The sequence below is a fragment of the Heloderma suspectum genome, chromosome 4, assembly GCF_057233095.1.
Source record: "Heloderma suspectum isolate Gila_16-S chromosome 4, 16-S_ref, whole genome shotgun sequence".
In the NCBI taxonomy this organism is placed as follows: domain Eukaryota; kingdom Metazoa; phylum Chordata; class Lepidosauria; order Squamata; family Helodermatidae; genus Heloderma; species Heloderma suspectum.
The window spans coordinates 101,608,941-101,627,087 of NC_139461.1; the positions used below are offsets into that span (position 1 = coordinate 101,608,941).

Consider the following 18,147-nt stretch of genomic DNA (forward strand, 5'->3'; position numbering starts at 1 on the left):
CAAGAGTTAACTAAGGTTTGATCCTTCCTCAACGTGGTCTCGAACTGCAAGGCCTTGACAGGCAAGATATCTTACAGAGGATAAAGTTTTCAGGAGTGCCTTTCTAGCTTCTTGCATTTGCTTCTGTTTTCCTTCTGAGCAAGTGACATGAACATTTACCCCACCTTCAGCAGCCATAACTTGAACCAGGGGCATTGCTAGGTTCTTAAAAGATCTGGGGCATAGGCCCATAACTTAAATTTGCACGCACGCGCGCACGCACACACACACACACATCGCCAAGTCTAAGCAGACCTCTAATATATATGTGTGGGGGGGGGTGCATGTGGTGTGCTTACATGCGTGCATAGATTACATACATAAGAAGTGTACACTGACCCCCACCCCCACCCCATTTCAACTCAGACCCTGCTTCAGCATTTTGGAAAACATCCCACTTCTGCTCGGGCCAGTTTGTAGTCAGTCCACTTCAGCTCAGCACCAAACCTGCGTCAAGGTTTGGAAAAATGAGTCTTTATTCTTCCAGTTTACTACCAAGGGAAATTAGAAAAAAAAAACCTGTAACGTTTTTCTCTTGGTCAGGGGCCGCGGTGACTTAGTGGTTAAGACGCTGAATTGCAGACCGGAAGGTCAGCAGGACAGCAGTTCGAGACCCGAGTGCTGCGTGATGGAGTGAGCTCTTGTCTTCAGTCCCAGCTCCTGCCAACCTAGCAGTTCGAAAGCAAGAAATTGCGAGTAGATAAATAGGTACTGCTTTGGCGGGAAAGGTAACAGCGTTCTGTGCACCTCGGTGTTCAGTCATGCCAGCCACATGACCACGGAAGCGTCTTCGGACAGCGCTGGCTCTTCGGCTTAGAAATGAAGATGAGCACCACACCCTAGAGTCGGACACGACTGGTTGGGGACACCTTTACCTTTTTAGAATTACACCTGCCCAATGTCAGAAAAAATAGGTGCAGGGTTCATATTTTGATTTTCTTTGAAAGGGAACTGCCAATAACATTGTTATTCCTTGGAAGAACTGGATAAAAATTTCAGGATTCATTGCCCCATCAGAGGAGATGATGCCTACCAAATTTCAGAATGATAGCCACAAGGGGTTTTGTGCAAGGGTGGCCTTGACATTTTGAGGTCTCCAAAAGAAGATATATTTCTCTCTCTGTTTCTTGTGGACCATTGTTCTGAAAATTACAGACAGCCTAGAAGTGTCCCTAAGTAAGAAGTTTCAGAAGTATAGGTACAGCTGTTCATGTGGAAGGGGAGTTCTCCACTTTGGAGGAGGGAGTGATTCGTTTTCCTTTCCATTCATCCCCTCCCCAATAGTTTTTGGGTAGATTTGTATGAAAATGCACAGGTCATTAGAGGTGTCCCCCAGGCAAGCAACCTGCAAAGTTTCTGAAGGATATACATTCAGCGGGGAGGCCCCGCTGCGGGTTGGCCTGGCCGGCGGCGCCGCAACCTGGCTGGGCAGGATTCCAGGGGGGAGGAACGGATCGCCTCCCCCCCCGTCGAGGATTTCGGGGAGAGGGACGGAGTGCCTCCCCCCCCACCATGGATGTCCCTGGACAAAACCAGGTAAGTGTTTCGTACATCCCTAGCTGCGTGACAGAGTGAGCTCCCGTCCTCAGTCCCAGCTCCTGCCAACCTAGCAGTTCGAAAGCAAGAAATTGCAAGTAGATAAATAGGTACCGCTTCAGCGGGAAAGGTAACAGCATTCCGTGCACCTCGGTGTTCAGTCATGCCGGCCACATGACCATGGAAATGTCTTCGGACAGCGCTGGCTCTTCGGCTTAGAAGTGGAGATAAGCACCACCCCCTAGAGTCAGACATGACTGGTTGGGGACACCTTTACCTTTTTACCATGCTCACAACTCAGGACTTATTTTTGAGTAAACATGACAGAACATCAAGGCTTAAACCTCCCTGCAAAAGTAACTTGTGCTGGAAACCTATGCACACTTTCTTGAGGGTAAGCCTCATTAAACATAATGGGGCTTCTGAGTAGGATTGCACAAACGAGCAGTATTTATCTCCACTTAAAAAACAAACCAAAAACTCCTATTTTTTATTAAAGCTTTCTGTTCATAGGAACATAGGAAGCTGCCTTATACTGAGTCAGACCTGGGTCCATCTGGGTATTGTCGACACTGACCGGCAGCAGCGGCTCTCCAGGGTTTCAGGCAGGATTCTTTCCTAGCCCTACCTGGAGATGCTGGGGATTGAACCTGGGACCTTCTACATGCCAAGCATGTGCTCCATCACTGAGTTACAGCCCTTCCTATTACTGGATAAGGGCAAATGACAAACAAAACAGCCCCAGATTTATTCCCCTGCAACCATGTGAACCCACTTTTGTCAAAGGCTTTAGTGAGGAGAAGGAGGAAAACCAACCCTCTTGTCTGTTTGTATAAAGTCAAATACAGTTCATCACTTCTCTTGCCCACCAAAGAGAATTCTCTTTAAGAATTCCCCAAGATATGCCCTGGGTGGAATAAAGTAGAGAAAGAAAGAATAGGATAGGTGAGGGAAGAAGAAAAGAAATTGGTGATTGGAAATGTGGGGCTGGGGTGTGTAGAGAGAATTCCTTAAGCCAAGTGGCTCCTTTCAGAGAGGTAGTACTTCAGAGGAATTTAGGACGCTGTGGAGGGTTTGTAAGGATTTCACATACTTACATTAACTTTATGAGGTGAGGTGGCTGAGGGCTTTTTCTAGCTTTTAAAAAAAACCCTCTAGAACCTATTTAAAAGCCTCAGCAGTTCCTTGATCATGATGCCACATAGTCCTAACCCTCCTTTTGGAATAATTTGAGCCCTACAGCTATTTAGAAGAAATTAAAGTGGAGGGGGAGAAAGAAGTTTGTGGAGGCTGATTGGATCCTTTATTGTACTGAAGCTACTAAACTTCTGCAGAAGCCAAAGATTCCCGTTTGGGGCAGTGAAATCAGATGCTGTGTGAAATACCAGTATTTCACATGGAACTCTTTCTTCCCTTCCATCTTCCTCTTCAAAATTTAATTGCAAGCAAGCTCCCAACAGTGAGCATGTAAGAGCAGAAAAGTAATGGGAGAGAGGTTTTTTGTACCTCAAAAAAACAACAACCCTACACCAGAGATTAGGGATAGTGACCTCCTAATGGTCACCTTAAATACCTTCTGGTTAAGATCTCTAATCCCCTGTGTGGCTTGACAGTTTTTACTTTTTTAGTCTTTGAGAAATGGAAACTTTATGCATGGCTAGCCCAAAAGCCACTGGACCTAACTGTCTGAAATCTGGCAGGTTCAGTCAGCTCAAGCAGATTTTGCAGTCATGGTGGAATTTGCACTGTGCTGTTTGACACTTGCCCTGATTGAACTCAATCAGCACACCTTACGAAGGGCATCTTGTTTGGACTGGGGCCTGACTTGAAGAAAGGACTCTGGCCTATCCCTTATGTGCGGTCCCACTATCAATAGCCATAATTTATTGTTTAGGTGGTCCCACCAGGCCTTGGGGTTGTGGGATGCTCTTCTGGTCATATTCAATGGTTGCACTGTCACCCGCTAATGCTTGAGCCCTCAGCACTGTGCACTAATGATTAATTAAGTGCCATACCCTTTATACTGTAGCCTGCAAGCCAGTTAAAGAACAACCTCTCCACGTCATCTCTCCTCCTTCCCTTGTTGCCCGTCTTCCCTTTTGTCTCACCTTTCCCTTCCTCCATCTCTGGTTTTAACAGCGAGAACATATCTAGATAATCCCCATCCAAGATATGTTCCCTCACCTTTCGTGAGAGGTGAATGCGGGGGGGGGGGGGAATCTTCATTGTCCCCGTATGTAGGGGTGATGGACTCTTCATCTGAGCTGCTCTCTCCTGTTGCCCACACCTCCCCAGGCTTTCCCTTTTCCCTTGCATTCTTTGCCCTGTGGCACAATGCCCACCCGGGGAGGTTAGGGGTATGAACTCCCACTGCCCAGTAATCCCTGGAGGACACACCTGATATTCCCCTGCTGTCTGTCTCCCCTCTGTGCTTCTTGGGTACTCTCTTGTCTTTTCAACTCTTCCAGGTTTTCCTGGCCTTGGCCCTGCCCACCCTGGAGGTGGTGTGATCCTCCTCCACACTTGAATCTCCTGCTGTTCCCTGGAGCCGCCCACCCACACCCACACCGCCCCGGGCCTATTCACACAGGGCTGTACTGTTGCACTGCATGGTGCAGAAGGCCGCGTTGTCCTTGTGGGCTGATTGGTAGGAACTCTTGGAATGGATGTTGCCACGTGTTCCGTGTGCTCATTGAAACAATTCAGTACCTGTGTTAGGCCTTCCATCAGTGTACTGTTTTCCTGTCCCTCCACATTATTACGAACCCTGCTCCCCCTGCCCCTCTTTGGGTTCACTGCCACTGGGGGCTTGGAGCTGGGCCTCCTGCTGCTTATGCCCCTGGTGTGAGGCAGAGAGTGTGGTGCCACTCTAGCCCCCCCCTCCAAGCTTGCTTTCTTTGGTGGCATTCTGTGGAATAAATACTAAGAGAGAAAACAACATGAGTGACCTGTGCCCTCACCTTTGCCGTTTGTCCCTTGGGCAGTTCCTATCCCCTGACCCTGCTTCATGCCTCTTTTTTGCGGGGGGTAGGAGTGGGGGTGAATGGAGATGGACCTGGGTTCTGCTGCATGCAAACACGTATTGCCCTCATGTACTGTTCCCTGGCATGTGCACACCATTATGCCTACTCATGTTCATTTTATTTATGCATTCATTATTATTAATTCCCTGTTTCATTATTAGTATCATCATCATTATTACCATTACCTGCATGTTGTTATGCCTCCAGGGTACCTTCTGGGTGGAGCTGGGCTTGAGCCATAAATGTCCTACCTAGCCCATATTGCCCTATGCTTTCCTTCTTTACATTCCCCTTGCCCTTAATCAATTAATTAATGTATTTCTTTATCAAATTTGGTTGCCTTGTCCGTTATGTCTGTATATGTGCGTGCGTGCGCACACGCACACCATAGCCTCTACTTGATTGTGCCCTTTCTGAAATTATGTTGGCGGGCGGGTAGGGGCTGGTTGTAGAGACTGGGCCCTTTAAGGTTGGGGGCTGGGTCTTACTCAAAAGGTCTGTCCCCCCGAGCCTCACACAGACTGAAGGCAGCCATGAAATTCATAGAACAAATGAGCTACAGCAAACGTAAGTAATGTTGCTTTCAATGGGACATTCCACACCTATTTATTCAGCCTTTTGGGGCAACGACACTAGAAATACTGCATCCAGTTCTATTCACCACCTCTAAAGGAATATTCTTCCTTGCTTGCCTTTGAGGATGGGGCCTGGGTCTTAGCCACAAGGCGTGCGCTCTTAACCTGAGCCAAGTCCCCTCCTGACCATGGAGGGAAGTGCCGTGTTAGCCCTCTCTCTTTTCTGAGCTCTGTGGGCCTGTTGAGTAACTTCTGCCTTGCCCTCAAGCCCTGCTCTCCTTGCCCTGTACCTTGCCCTATAACATTGATGGGAATGTTACAGAAATCTCACGTTGCCACCATTCCCTCACAATTGCCATCCCCCAGGGGAGGGGGAGAAGCATGTTCCCTCCCTCTGCCCAGTCAAACTGCTGCCGCTCGCTTCCTCCCCCAGTGTGTGTGTGAGGGGAAGCTGCCTCCCTGCCACCCCCCAGGCCACCACCAACATGTTTCCCCTTGCAGTTCCAAACTCCCCATGGGGGGAGGGAACATGCTTCTCCCCCCCCATCCCAGATTCCACAGCCATGCTACCACATTACCAACCTACCTAGGCCACCAGGAGCAAACAACAGCACAAGATTGGACCTTTATTGTTGCCGTTGTTGCCGCTGCTCCTTCCCAGCTTCTGCCTTTGCTGGAGCTCAGCTGCTTGCTGGTCTTCTGCCGCTGCTAGCTGGGCTTCCCTGCTACAGTCTTTGCCTCTGCTTGTTCTTCCATCTCTGCCTGGTCTCCTCTGAAGCCAGCAACAGCAATGGCGCCAGCCAACACATGAGGCCCTGCTCTTTCATGAGCCAGGCAGACCAGAGAGGGAACTGCCTGCCACTGTTTCCTGTTCCCATGTGGAGCGTCTTCTCATAGCCACACCCCAGCCGAGCCAGTCGGCCTTTTGATTGGCTCGGGCACCATCGGGCTGCAGGGAGGCACTGCTGCTGCTGCACAGCTCCCTTCCTTTCCCGCCACAGGACCTGTGTGCACCCGCAATGGTGGCTCCCCGGTAAGCAGGAAACTCGATTTGTCAACAGTCACTCAGTCAATAACTATAGAAAAAAAAATATGTATTGCTCTAGCCATTATATTTGTCATAAAGCAGAACCTCAGACCTGGGGCTAAATTTGGCCCTCTGGGGTCCCAATCCAGCCCTCTGGGGTTCCCCAGATGGCCCCACCCTCTTCCCCTGGCCCCATCCCTTTTCCCTGACCACTGATGGTTTGGTGGTTACCCAGTTTTTGTACAGTTACCCCCCCCCCTTCTAAAAGGTTGAATGCCTCTCCCAAGGCTCCCTTTTGCCTTTGGTCCCTCCCAACACTGGAATGCAGCTGCCCAGAGCTTCTCTGAAATTGAACTTTGCCCTCAGGGTGAAAGAAGTTCTGCACCCCTGTCTTAAAGAGTACTTTAAAATTGACTGACGAGTGCAAACCTGGATTTGCTGGCTGGGGTTGATCCAAGTTGTAGCCCAACACATTTGGAGGGCACCAGGTTGTGGAAGGTTAAGCAAACACACAGAACAGTACATATCTTGTAATATGTGCAGTAATGGTGAAGTCGGCGTCTAAGCATCCCTCATCATCAACAAGTAAAGCATGTGCTCACAGTCTTAGAGTTAAAAGGCAAAGATTCCAGGGCAGATGGCACCTCCCTTTTTAGGGGATAAAAAAGAAATCACTCCAAGTCTGGTACCTTTTTGGGGTGCTAACTGAAATGCCCTAAAATGATTCCCCCCCCCCCAGGATTGAACCAGCAAGTACAAGGAACATTCATCCACCCACCACCTCCCTCTCCCCACAGTTAATAGACAGCCTTCCTTCTTTGCTTCTATCTGCTTTTTTCCTCTGCAAAATGATAGGCTATCAGGACCCCAAACACACACATTAGAGTACACACTGCCCAAGAACTCCCTTTCCAGTTAGATCCTTGGCTGCTGTCTCCTGCCTCCAGTCCATTCTCTCCATGGTCCCTAGATATTAAGGGGGGGGGAGAGAGTTCCTCAGTGCCCCACACTTCCCACCCAAATTATGACTATAAGGTTCTCATCTTCAAAAGGCCTGTTGTACTGAAGCAAGATTTTTGTGGCCTATTAAATGGCAGATTGATCAAGAAACGCAGGAGAGACACAAGGAGGGTCCAGGCTGGAAGGGCCAATAGTGGGAAGAAAAAAGCAACTTTTTCACCTGGAAGCCTTTGCAGGATTTTAGCGCCTGGCAGGTGACAGCAGAGCTATTAAAAAAGGCAGTGCGGGGAGGAGGGAGAAAATCCAGCTTAATACGTGCAGATCGCTCAGCAGTCGATGGAGGAACAGAATGGTGATATTGTATTCCAGTCAGCCAATTTCCAGTTGTTAGATAAAAATAGTCCTTGCTTTCGGTTTAGAAGGAAAGGATGCCAGGCAGGCAGCAGTGGATCCAACACTATTTTATTGAAACGTTTTGCAAAACGGGTGCAGAGCAGTCTGGACCTTGAGACACGTGTGCAAAAGCCTTTTATACCATATTGCTTCTATTGTTCTTACCAGTAACCAATGAAACAGTTAGTACATCGGCTCAACAAGTCAATAGCCAATAAACAGTCAGTATCAGCTTACCAAACTGTTAGTCATGAGCACGTCAGTATGATTTTCTTTTTGCTCTGCCTACATTTTTTCGCCACTCGGGCTTTTATGTAACTTGAGACACCAACAGTTACGGAGTCTCTTTTTCTAACACAGTCAGGCATTTTCAGTCTCCATCCTTGCTGGACAAACACTACACTACATTTTCAAGAAAACGTAACAGCTACAGCAACTCTTGTTCCTCGGTCCATTGAATATGTAATTGATATAATTATAGGACTGACACTGATTGGAGAAATCCCCATTGCATGACCTCAGGGGAGGAAAAAAATCTACCTTTACCTCCCAGTGCTCTGCTGCTTTTAAGATGTTTTTTTTCCTGCCTGGCTCCAGCACCCAAAGTGAGCTGGTATGGAGAAAACATCTTAAAGCCAAGGAGTGCGGGCAGGGACTTCCACCCCCTTGTATTCCTTTTTAGGTTAAACGTTAAACCCCTTCCTCCACTTTACAGGTGAACCAGCGACCGTGTGTGCAGTAAATTTGTGTGCATCTGGTTTGGCCCTTCTTTGGGGATGGGCACACTGGTGCCCAGTCGTAGCTATGTTAAAACCTTGGGTTTTTTCATTGATTTCTGTGGAAAGCTCTTTTCTGCCCTGGGGATGTTTAAAAACGGCTTCTCAGCAGGAACCATTGCCTACTTCAGAGATGCAATGAGATGGTTCTCTGATATTTTTCAATCTCTGTTAGAAAAGGTGATGATCGGGAGGCAGAGTCCGAGGATGATAACTACAGCCTGGGAGCAGATCCATGCTGGACTGGTGAAGCGTCAGTGGGGATTCATAGCAGAAGATCCGTATCAGCATATTGGAAACAAAGGTAGCTCTAATTATGTAAAAGAGGAAATAAACCGTGAGTGGTCTAGCCTCATGGTTTCAAGCATTCTCACAGTAATAGATTTAACTGAAATGACCATAGCTTGTGCCAATGCACGTTGTGTGAACTGTTGTGCACAAGTGCTTCCCACGCACTTTTAACTCTGTAGTTTTCCATAGGCCAGGGAACTTACCTCCACTTCATTTCTTAGTACCAGTTGCCATGGATGGTATGGACAGCAGCCAATTTTTTTCAGCCACGCCTGTGATCTTCACAGTTTTTATCAGTCTCACCATATATGTAGTAACACTTCACCTCTTCGTTTCAGTTTTTTCCTGGATGTTCACCATTGTCCCTTCCAACCGCTGTGGCTGTTCCCATTCAAAGCGGATGCTTTTCTAGCAACACATTCTCAGTCTTTGCACTTTCCTATAGTTATGGTAAAACACTCCAAACCTGTAGTTGCCACAGTGTCAGTCCAGCGGTAATTTACAAATCCGTATTCCAGAACCAACCTACCTTTTTGAGACAGAATACAAGTTAATGACTATATTTTTATTGCTGGGAATTCAACATAATTTCTCTCCTCTATCTTCTAATCTATCATGGAAAAAAGGTAAGATTTATATATTCATTTTTCTTCTACATATTAAAGCATTTTAAAGCATACAAGAGATATGCGGAGTAATCAGGAAATTATATTGTGTATGTGTTTCCACAATTAGGAAATTGTGAAGTATGCAAGGTAACTTTTATAACTTCACTTCTAGAGAATTTTCCGAAAGCACCATTTTTCACTCTCATGTCTAAACTGGAAATAATGCTAAAAGCAAATCATGGTGTGGGGGTGGGGAGTGGCAAAATAAAACTTTGTTAGGGCTCTGGTTCTTAGGAACTAGATGATTTCAGTATTAAAAATGGTTCTGAAAGTTGTAAGGATATCAACATTATTAGTAACTCAGAGCCAAACTAGATATGATGGGGCAGCAACATTTGTGGTTCTGTTCTTTATATGTGCCCTTTTCACATCTAAGACATGGGATGGGGGAGTCCATTTTTCACATAACATGGAGTGTGTGGGTGAGGGGAGTGACACTCACCCCTTCCTCCACTTTCTTGCATTACACTCTGTTGGTAATGTACCAGAAGTGAGCTCAGCTGAGGAGAAAATGGGCTTGGCGACGACAGAGTATTGACAAGGTAAGATGGGGGAGAAGGCAGAGTCAGGTCCCCTCAGACATGCACAGACGCATGAATTAATTTGGCGCTAGTTCATAATACAAAAAGCTTCATACAAAAGCGAATTGGCTGAGATAGTTAAAATATTTGGAAGGCGTCACCACTGTACAAAATGTTTTAGTCTCCCACAACTTATCTTAATGTTGGTGTGTAGCATATTAATGAGAGAGGCTTTTGCTCATACTCTGAATTAGCTTTCACTTAAAGGAGCATACACCACTAACTATTTACAGATATATTATGCTATTTGTGTAATGCATATGTTATCCAGTGAGTGCCATATGAAATGTAGATTTCCTACATAGTTTTTTGCAGAGTTAATGTTAAGAAAACATCAGTTAAGACTCCCTAGCTATGTCCGTTGGCAGTTGCAATGACAATATCACACACAGTTGATATCGCACAGTTAACTTCCATGACTGGAGGCAGAGGGCTGCTTTTTCTATGAAAACAGTTGCTGTGTACAGATAAAAAGGCATGCATTCGCGAGAAGGGGTGGTACAGCTGTCTGGAATGCCGTTTTCTTGGTAGAAAGGCAGGGTACAACTCAGATAAATAAAATAGATGTTTGATCATGTACAGACAGGAATATATCCTTGAAAGTTACTAGAGTGATTGATTATAATATATAGTCTAACAGCAGGTAATTGCATGAGTATGGGTGTGTAAAATGTAGTGCTCAAGAACAGTCTTTCAAAAAACACATGTATTCCTTGCAGAGCAAAAACGCTGTATTATGTCTCAGAGCTTTACTCGGGAAACAGCATCCCTTCTGGTTGTACAAGTTGGCATTGCCTAATGAAATACTTGGTCATTACGTAGCAATGTTTTTGTATACCCTATAGTCTGCGTGAATTTACATTCTCAATGGATATGTGTGTGACGGATCTAATTCCTTAATGTAGGTTGAGTATTTGAAAGTTAGCTTCCAAAACAAATATTTTTTCTTTTAGTAAGGATCAGTTTATTTCAGCTGGTCAGTGGAGGAAATAAAATTGAACCAGTTAAACAAATGTAAATAGCTGGGGCTTTTCTGTTCATCCTGTAACAAGTGGCACAAACGTCACCACGGCTCAAAATTGAAAGCAGTACGTGCAAAGCGAGATGTCTTGTGGGGAGGAGCAGGGGGTAATCTGTTCATTCCAGCTATTCTCCTAAGTATAGGGTTACATTTTGTATGGCATTGAACTATGGCAAGCTTATTCAGTTACAATCTCTATATCTCATACAGAATAAGTACTTCAAGGCTGCCTTAGGCCTCCTGCCAAGTTCACTGACGCGGTTCCTCATACAGAGGTAGAAGAAAATTGTTCCATACTTCAAGCATGTTGTAAGACAACCTATTAAAATGATCTAGGGCTGATCATTCAGCTACTCTAGGCTACTTCATATGTTCCTGCTCAACAGGAGAAAAGCAGACAGGACACACCTTATGGTTCGCAATACTGAGTGAAGCTATTATTATGAAAGGGCGTGCTTCAACTTGCTGTATTTAAAGGCAACTGCAAACATCATCATTTCATTTTAAACCGTAGGATATTCCAATTCAGCTTGATCTGGCAGCAGAAAGCCTCCCCCAGGCTCAAGGTTAAACTATGTTACTGTTATTTATTCATATTTTTGAGGAAACGGTTTGTTTACCTCCTTGAGATTTGAGCCCCACTTCAGGGAGTAAAATGTACTGAGCACTTATTTAGCTTTCAGTCGATGGCCACAGAAGTCCTTGAAGAACATTATCTTATTTGAATTATTTTACAGATGTGCTTGCAGCAGTACGGGAAGCACATCTTTACGATTTTTACTGCAGCCTTTATTGACAAATTGGGAACTCTTGATAACTGATAAAAGTTTGCATCTGCCAGAAGATAGGGCAGGGCAGAATTGCCACAGCAGTTGCAGGGCAAGTTTTGACGTGCTTTCATTCTGCTGTATAATCCTTATACTTTCTTCCTTGAAATAGGATCTTTGATTTAAGTCAAGGCCATTCAGTTACCAAGAAAACAAGTGAAATTATTTGAGACGAATAACTCATCTCAAACAGTGCAGTAAGAGGTTAATTCTCCATTAGATCCCCTCTTTCAGATGAACTGATTCAGAATAGTTTATTCCAGCATTATTTACAAGATAAAAAGAACCTAAATCAAAGTAGTTAACAGAGTTTTTGTTTCCTAATTAAGAATGTTGAAAGATATTCTTCTGTTTGAAGTTGACAAGAACAATACACAGAGTGCTGGTAGAGGGAGTAGTTTTAGCTCAGCTTGGCTTGCCACGTTATTCCCCCAGTTACTCTCACCAAGGGGGTTTCTCCACAAGCGATTTACTCTGAGCTGGCTGCGTTTGGAGGTCAGTAGGAATACAGGACGTTATGGCTATCCAGCAGCCACCCTGGAGCTTATCACGGAAAAAACGGATTTTCTGAGAGTACTTAAAGTCAGAGTCTTTTCCTTAAATTGGGTTCTCAGTGGTATAGTTGTTGTGTGCCCTAACCGCCTCCCCCCCCCCCGCATTTACCTTGGGTATGCTAGCCCTACCCAGGGGTGTGCTTTTCACTATGACCCCGATCAAGGGGTGTTTCCTGTCTCCCTCCCCTGTGTTTCCCAGCACAAACCAATTAGTGTCTACTCAGAAGTAACTCCCATTGTGCTCAATGAGGCTCGTCCCCTGAATGTCCACATCAGAATTTACAGAGATCCCCCTCAATTGAAATGGCACAGTTGAAAGCACAAAGTCCCTAAAGGCTGTAAAGCACAATCTCAAGGCTCCAATTCTCCATTGTTTGGTTTATTGCCTTAGGAAGTAACTACTTCACACCTTTGTTGTAGAGATCCTGTGCAGCACTGGGCTAGAAAGGGGGCTGATTTCCCATCCCTGTTTCCTACCCCCCTGTCTTTCCCAGCACAAGCATATGTGTGTCTACTTGGAAGTAACTCCCATTGTGCTCATTGAGCCTTGTTCCTGAAATGCAGGTGCACCCAGAGCTTCAGGGAAAAGGAGAAAGATGGGGAGAACCAGGGGGGGGGGAAGGCCTCTCTTATTGGTTGAACAGCCCCTGCCAGTCAGATGACATTCACTCCAACTCCCCTCCCCCACTTGGAAGTATGTTCTGTGAAGCAATTTTTACTGGTGCAGAGCAGTCGCTCATGGAGCCCTGCATGGACCAAAGCACAGCAAAGCTGATTTCTTTTTAAAAAAGGAATCACTTCTCCTTCCATTGTCATGGAAACCCCCCAACTTACTGCCAGTCTTAGGCTGTGGTCCAGGCTCCTTCCTCGGGGAGGGGGAGGGCTGGTGTGGATTGGTGTGACAGGGTTATTGTTATGGTTTTGTTCTTTAGAAACAGGTCTTAAAGTACTTAAGGTAGTTGGATCAGAGAAAGCAGAAAAGGGGTAGAGGGACCCTAGATATTAGGTATTCCGTCAGCCAGATCATAGAGATGAAGTTATGGGTTAATATATGACAGATCACAAAGTAATCATTTAACCTGAAAGGATTAGGGTCAGTAGTTAAGTGAAGGTGTATATGAAATGCTTTTAAGAAAGCATTGGCTGGATATAATCTTATTGCAGGAGACTCATCATAAGGGGTCAGCCACTAAACTATTGCAATATGCAAAAATTGTTCAGATCTATGCTGCAGTGGGTACCTCAAAGTCCAGGGGGGTACTTATCACATTGACAAAACATTTTGAATGTCAAGTCACAGACATACTGAAGGACCCACGGGGTAGATACAGTGCAATAACAGGAAACAAAAGCCCAGAGAAGTTTATAATTAGGTCCATTTACAGGCCCAACTCAAACCAGGTGCAATTTTTCCAGGAAATACTGGAGGCGATAGAGGAATTTAGAGAGGGCAAATTGATCGTAGGCGAGGCCTTAAATGAGATTGCAAATCAGATACTGGATGAAAGTGGGACAGCTAGGCTGGCTAGGGGCATGCTTACTGGCAAACTGGTGAAAGCCTTTCAGGAGCATTTACTCCTGGATACATGGAGAATTCTTCATCCAGGGGGAAAGGACTTTACATTCTTCTCACACTGGCATAGGTCATACTCCAGACTGGATTTTATTTTAAGTCTCTTGGGAAGTGTCTTCATGAGCAATTTGGTGTGAAGTTACAGCAATCCGAGGTCCTTCATGACAGATGACATCATCACAATCCTTTGCCAACCAGATGCTTCTTTCCTGAAAAGCCACATTGTCTGAAGCTCCTTTTATTCTGACTTTTTAAATTATTATTATTACTGAAAGTGGCTCCCTGGCAGTTTTGCCACAGTGTGCCATGTCCCTCCTTCATTAAATCCTGGTTGTGCCTCTGTGACCTGGCAGTGACATGGTCAGGGGGGTGGGAGGCCACATTCCCTCTTGCTTCCCCAATCAAAGTAGTTTTTCCCATATTCCCACCTTCTGTGCATGTTTACTCATAAGTAAGAAATAAATCTCGCTCCCCCACAGTGAATCTTTAAAAGATCTCAATGCATACAGAGCCATGGTAAATTGCTAAAGCATTTAAAGGGTTAAAGGCAAACTTTAGTAAGTCGCCCTAAAGCATTCTTTCGCTTCTCCATGAAATTGCTATCTCGATGCTGTGCTTCTTTGATGTTCTATAGTTTCTCTGTTATGTCAAGTTGCAGTAGTGATTATTCGAGATCATGGGAGCGTCTCATCTTATTGCAACCAGGGAGAAGGCAAAGGAGAAAGGGGGTGTAGAAAATAGGGTTGGAAGCAATAATTCCATGGCAGGGTGTGAAATTTCCATACGGTGAAATTGGGGGGCTCTCATGGGAAGCCTTCAGATGCTGCACTCCAGAATCTGGGATTTTGGCTTCTCAAGGCAAAACGTGCACACATTGGGGAAAAGGGGGGGATAATGTAGTAGCAGGGGGGAGCTTTCAGAATTGGGAATTAGTTGCTCTCCATTCATAATAATGTAGTAGCAGGGGGGAGCTTTCAGAATTGGGAATTAGTTGCTCTCCATTCATAATAATGTAGTAGCAGGGGGTGCCTGGACATGGGGAGGGCAAACAAGAGTCTCTGGTTGAGCAGCTCCTGACAGTCTAAAGATGTTCAGTTCTACTCCCCCCCCACACACACACACACACCTGGAACTATGTTCCTTTCAAGTGCTGTGTGACCCCTGAAAACCGGATTTTAAAGGTACGGTATGCTCGACCTTTCTTGCTTCATATGTCCCTGATGGACCAAAGCCAATTCCATGACAATCCGGGTAATCTTCCAATGCGCTTCTCATTCTGTTGTCATGAAGATCCCCTCAAAATCTGGGCACCAAGCTAAAACAAGCAGAGACTGGCCTTATAACAGTCTCCGATCATGCCCCCACCATGTACACCATTACTTTGGGACAACCACGATGAAAGTCATACTACTGGAAATTAAACCCTCTCCTGTTACAGAGGGAAAACATCAAGGAATGGTTAAGACAAGACATAAGAAATTATTTCAAGAACAATAACACCACCAAATTTAGGAATTACTACCATTTGGGACTCTATGAAAGCAGTAATAGCAGGGTACTGTATCAAAATGGCGAGTACATTAAAGAAGCAATATGAAACTTTAAAAAAAATTACTACTAGATATTAGGTCATTAGAGGCATTCCAGAAAAAAGTGGAGAATCTTCTAAACTGAATAAAAAATGGAATGAACGACAATCTATTGAAATTAACAAAATAACAATGAATTTGCAATTTACTACTTTTTTATGAATTTGGGAATAAGAACTCTTATTACCCAGTAACAATAAATGGGCAGAAAAACAGCTTGAACTTGTATGCAGATGATATTGCAATTATCTCAGCCAATCCTAAACAACATTTGGAAAAGATACCTTCATTGCTGGCTACAGGGCATGGTGTCTGGATAAATTACAGTAAATCTTAGCCCCTAATTTAAATGCAGAGGGAAAAAATGCAAAAACCAATTCAAACTACCAATATCATCTGAACTGATAAAGTATCTGGGATATGGTTACCTAGTAATTTACATAAACTCACTAAACGTAATTATCAATCGCTTTACAAACAAATAGTAAAAACACTCGCAAATTGGTCCAAAGTGAAGCTACCTTGGTTAAGAAAAGTCACAACAACTAAAATGCTATTTTACCTAAAATAGCATTTTTATTTCAGGTGTTACGTGTTAGTTTAACTGATCAATTAATTTTTTTTAATGGCAGCAGTTATTAAACAATTTTATTCACTCAGACAAAAAGGCAAGACTGGGTCACAGTATCTTATACAAGGACAGTAAAAAAAGGGGGGGATCTTAGGTATACCAAATTTACAACTTTGTTACACTGCATATCAAATTAGACAAGTCATACAATTAATGAATCTCACAGGGGACAGACAGAACATGGGTAAACATGGAAAAGGGTCACCCAGCTACAGGAAAAGTTAGAGCACTACCATTGTATGGGACAAAGCTAAGAAAGCAAAACCTGATATTGAATCCCTTCTTAAACAGCAACATATGTACCTGAAAAAAATAGTTTAAAGTTTCCTTTCCATCACCTTTCTTGCAACACCCACCTTTTAATAATGTTGATAAATTAAAATAGTTTGAGCATTGGGACAGTTATGAACTATAGATGGGGAGACCTATTTGAGGGAATTATCCCTAAAACAGGAGCCTAATTCATGGTCACCTAAGTGCAGCTCCTTGGTTGTCAGTCGACCAAATCATTCACCCCACCTCCAGCACATATGTTCGGGCACAGATTATGCATCTGCTATCACAAATAGAAGCACTGATTATTGAAAGGCCTGGTCTCCAAATTGTACAAAATATTGGCAGAAGTTCAATCTGGAAAAAACAAACGGAGCCAAGATTGCCTGGGAATAGGATCTGGGGGTTCAGTTAACACAAATGGAAGGGAATGCTGTTGGGACCATACCATCCTCTAAATCTATTTCTTCTAGGGTAAGGGAAAACAGTTTAAAGGTACTGTGCAGGTGGTGTCTCACCCCTCAGAAGGCAAGCAGGATTAAAAAAAAATTTCATGTACCAGAAGTGAGCTCAACTGAGGAGAAAATGGGCTTGGGGGCGACAGAGTATTGACAAGGTAAGATGGGGGAGAAGGCAGGGTCAGGTCCCCTCAGACATGCACAGACGCATGAATTAATTTGGCGCTAGTTCATAATACAAAAAGCTTCATACAAAAGCGAATTGGCTGAGATAGTTAAAATATTTGGAAGGCGTCACCACTGTACAAAATGTTTTAGTCTCCCACAACTTATCTTAATGTTGGTGTGTAGCATATTAATGAGAGAGGCTTTTGCTCATACTCTGAATTAGCTTTCACTTAAAGGAGCATACACCACTAACTATTTACAGATATATTATGCTATTTGTGTAATGCATATGTTATCCAGTGAGTGCCATATGAAATGTAGATTTCCTACATAGTTTTTTGCAGAGTTAATGTTAAGAAAACATCAGTTAAGACTCCCTAGCTATGTCCGTTGGCAGTTGCAATGACAATATCACACACAGTTGATATCGCACAGTTAACTTCCATGACTGGAGGCAGAGGGCTGCTTTTTCTATGAAAACAGTTGCTGTGTACAGATAAAAAGGCATGCATTCGCGAGAAGGGGTGGTACAGCTGTCTGGAATGCCGTTTTCTTGGTAGAAAGGCAGGGTACAACTCAGATAAATAAAATAGATGTTTGATCATGTACAGACAGGAATATATCCTTGAAAGTTACTAGAGTGATTGATTATAATATATAGTCTAACAGCAGGTAATTGCATGAGTATGGGTGTGTAAAATGTAGTGCTCAAGAACAGTCTTTCAAAAAACACATGTATTCCTTGCAGAGCAAAAACGCTGTATTATGTCTCAGAGCTTTACTCGGGAAACAGCATCCCTTCTGGTTGTACAAGTTGGCATTGCCTAATGAAATACTTGGTCATTACGTAGCAATGTTTTTGTATACCCTATAGTCTGCGTGCATTTACATTCTCAATGGATATGTGTGTGACGGATCTAATTCCTTAATGTAGGTTGAGTATTTGAAAGTTAGCTTCCAAAACAAATATTTTTTCTTTTAGTAAGGATCAGTTTATTTCAGCTGGTCAGTGGAGGAAATAAAATTGAACCAGTTAAACAAATGTAAATAGCTGGGGCTTTTCTGTTCATCCTGTAACAAGTGGCACAAACGTCACCACGGCTCAAAATTGAAAGCAGTACGTGCAAAGCGAGATGTCTTGTGGGGAGGAGCAGGGGGTAATCTGTTCATTCCAGCTATTCTCC

At 44.2% G+C, this 18,147-nt stretch overlaps 1 protein-coding gene across 10 annotated transcripts in view; it reads left to right on the forward strand.

Moving 5' to 3' along the window:
• The first annotated feature begins 5,852 nt into the window (after window positions 1-5,852).
• Window positions 5,853-18,147, forward strand: part of LOC146347205 (cytidine monophosphate-N-acetylneuraminic acid hydroxylase-like) — a 59,771-nt gene continuing 47,476 nt past the window's right edge. For 6 of the 10 annotated variants that reach the window (XM_084850085.1, XM_084850089.1, XM_084850091.1 and 3 more), the window contains exons 1-2: window positions 5,853-6,206; window positions 8,505-9,246. In XM_084850085.1, coding sequence (XP_084706211.1) covers window positions 9,236-9,246 — 11 coding nt within the window. In that variant the 5' untranslated portion in view covers window positions 5,853-6,206; window positions 8,505-9,235. The other 4 variants (XM_084850087.1, XM_084850086.1, XM_084850092.1 and 1 more) reach the window with 4 other exon arrangements.